Raw genomic sequence first — 1,561 nt, forward strand, 5'->3', positions numbered from 1 at the left:
AATTTCATAGATATTTGCTGCCGCCACCAAACAAGTCCTAAGAAAATATCTGCAAAAAAGAAAAGAATCCAAAGCCCGTTTTTTATTTTTTTATTACGCTTCATGGGGATGTGAAACTCAATTATACGTGATATTTACCTTTTTTTTTTCTTGGACACGATTAAGCTGTGAGACATTCATATTAAAAATACAATAAGTTCTTACATAAGGACATATTCTATTTGTCCAAGTATTTTCTTAAGTTGATGCAGGAAAGTTTTACAATTCCTAGAAAAAAAAAATCAAAATAAAATATTTTTAGCATTTTTTTCTTTTTAGGCGAAGAAGAAGGAGCTTAAGAGTTATTTCCATTACTCTCATATTGGACATTGTGTATAATTGGACTTCCATATTGAGAACATCAATATAAATTAAAGTTTAAATTAAATAAAAGTACAATGATACACACTAATTTTTTTTTGTGTCTGTTTGGGGCAGCTTGTGAGTTTCAGGATAAATTGTTTATCCTGAAACGTAGCCCACGGGTCTGCAGCAGGGGTCGATCCGTGGCCTGCGTTTAGTGTAAAAATCTAAACGCAGTTTCGGATAAGCTGATGAAACACGCGAATCAAATAGTATGACGGAGTTTTAAAAATGCTGGCAGCACTTATAAATTGCCCCAAACAGACCCTAAGTTCAGATTCTAACTGGATCTGTACTTACCAAAATCAATCAGATCGCTTGAAAACTAAAGACAGATTGATTGATAGTATAAAAACATGACAGCACATTTTGTTTCACGCTATGACATAGCATAAAAGATAATAAAAAAAAAAGACAAACGAAAACAAAAAACGGGCATGACATGTAGCCAGCAGCAGATCCCCTAAATCCACCGCCGTGATCCTACTCTCGAATCTATTCCTTCCTCTTAAGAAACATCTTGCGCAGCTCAGCTGGATCTATCTCTCTGAGACTTTTCGCCGGCCTGTAATAGCCCGTCACAGGATCGGGAACCCAAGCAGCATCTGAGGTCGCCGCTACTGATTTTTTAATTCCACTCATCAATACTGCCTTCTCCTCCATCAAACCCCTTCCGGATGACGCAGCCGCCCCCGCCGCCGACGATGAAAATCGTCTGCTGGTCAAGACAAGTCCATCACTTCCGTTCGAGAGAGCGGCAAAGAGGATCTTTCCGTTCGAGATAGCACGAGCCATCGGATGAAGAAAGATCAACGAGAGTTAGCTTCGGTCGGCAGCAACAAATAAACAGAATGAGAAGAAAAGGAGGAGAGATTCGTCTTCTCTTCTCCTCTTCTTCTCCCAGAAGCAAAATAATACTAATGAATGCCTCGCCCGAGCTTTCTGTGTGACCAAAGGCAGAGGGGTAGAGCTCCATTAAATAGACCAATATCGAAGAAGGAGCATAGAAGGTGTACAGAAAATAAAGAGGATGCGTCCAAACCGAAGTAATTACCTTTAAACAATGCTGTTACCGCTTGGAAAGCGGCAAGCGGTTTGTTGACTCGTAAGCAAACGTGTGCTGCCGTCCCGAGTGCGGGGTGGGCCCAGGTCGGTCCCC

At 40.7% G+C, this 1,561-nt stretch overlaps 1 protein-coding gene across 1 annotated transcript; it reads right to left on the bottom strand.

Annotated features, from left to right (window-relative positions):
• Nucleotides 1–716: 716 nt before the first annotated feature.
• LOC110032693 (late embryogenesis abundant protein Lea5-like) lies at nt 717–1,373 on the bottom strand. Its single transcript, XM_020736401.1, has one exon. It carries the CDS (start codon nt 1,195–1,197, stop codon nt 898–900), a length of 300 nt encoding a protein of 99 aa, XP_020592060.1. The 5' UTR covers nt 1,198–1,373; the 3' UTR covers nt 717–897.
• Nucleotides 1,374–1,561: the final 188 nt, after the last annotated feature.

This window comes from Phalaenopsis equestris, unplaced genomic scaffold, assembly GCF_001263595.1.
Source record: "Phalaenopsis equestris unplaced genomic scaffold, ASM126359v1 Scaffold000002, whole genome shotgun sequence".
Taxonomy (NCBI): Eukaryota; Viridiplantae; Streptophyta; class Magnoliopsida; order Asparagales; family Orchidaceae; genus Phalaenopsis; species Phalaenopsis equestris.